The 856-nt window shown below is 64.6% G+C and overlaps 1 protein-coding gene across 1 annotated transcript in view; it reads left to right on the plus strand.

Moving 5' to 3' along the window:
- Window positions 1-41: 41 nt before the first annotated feature.
- The window catches only part of MONBRDRAFT_39391 (uncharacterized protein), a gene marked incomplete at both ends in the record, with an annotated part of 7,070 nt that continues 6,255 nt past the window's right edge, over window positions 42-856 (plus strand). Inside the window, one exon of the mRNA XM_001751072.1 lies at window positions 42-854. Coding sequence (XP_001751124.1) covers window positions 42-854 — 813 coding nt within the window. The remainder of the gene's footprint in view (window positions 855-856) is intronic.

Here is an 856-nt window from a genome sequence, read left to right on the forward strand (position 1 = left end):
ATTTCGAGCACTACTCGGATCTGAATCCGCGAGCAGTGGGCATGCATGCGGTGACGCTGCGCGTGAGCGATGCGAGCGGCAACGTGAATGTGACGGTGGTGCGGGTGGCGCTGCGGGATAGTCGAGCGCCCAACCTGACGCTGCACTATGTCGAGCCGTGGGACTTTGAGCGAGGGCCAGGCTGGCAGGACCCGATGAATGTGAGCGCCGTGGATGCGGTGGCGGGTGACGTGCGGTCCAGCGTGAAGCGACGAGCGGTGGTGATGACGACGGGCGTGCCGGCATCGATTTGTGAGGGCGCGAACCAGTACTACGCGGCCATGACAGGGCAGGAGGGGAGCAGCGACAATGGCCTGACAGGGCTGGTGAGCGCGAGCGATATGCCGGAGCCTGGACCGGTAGCCGCTGTCAATGGATGGGCAGTGGCGGGCACGGAATACCGGCTGGAGTATTCCGCGAACGATGGCAACGGTAACGTGGCGCATGAGGCAGCGCACATGCGGATTGTGGACACGCGGGCGCCGCGACTGGAGGTGGACGATCTGGTTGTGGCCGAGTATGGGGTGGGGTCGATGTTTGTGGACCTTGTGCACCCAGAGCCGGTGGATGAACCGAATCAGGACCTGCGGGGTCGGCTGTGCGCTGTGGCGTGGCGTTACGAGTTGACGGCGGGGCTGGGGGAGCGCGTGAGCGGCAATGACGCAGGGGTACTGGTACCCGTGTATGCAGAGGCGCGATGGCGGGAGTATGCGCGAGACCCATCGGCATGGGAGTCGATGGCAGTGCCGTTGGCGGAGCTGACGCTGGATGCGATGGTGGGCACGCTGTACCGAGTATCGTTTGAGGTGTTGGACGT

This window comes from Monosiga brevicollis, genomic scaffold (assembly GCF_000002865.3).
Source record: "Monosiga brevicollis MX1 MONBRscaffold_149 genomic scaffold, whole genome shotgun sequence".
In the NCBI taxonomy this organism is placed as follows: Eukaryota; class Choanoflagellata; order Craspedida; family Salpingoecidae; genus Monosiga; species Monosiga brevicollis.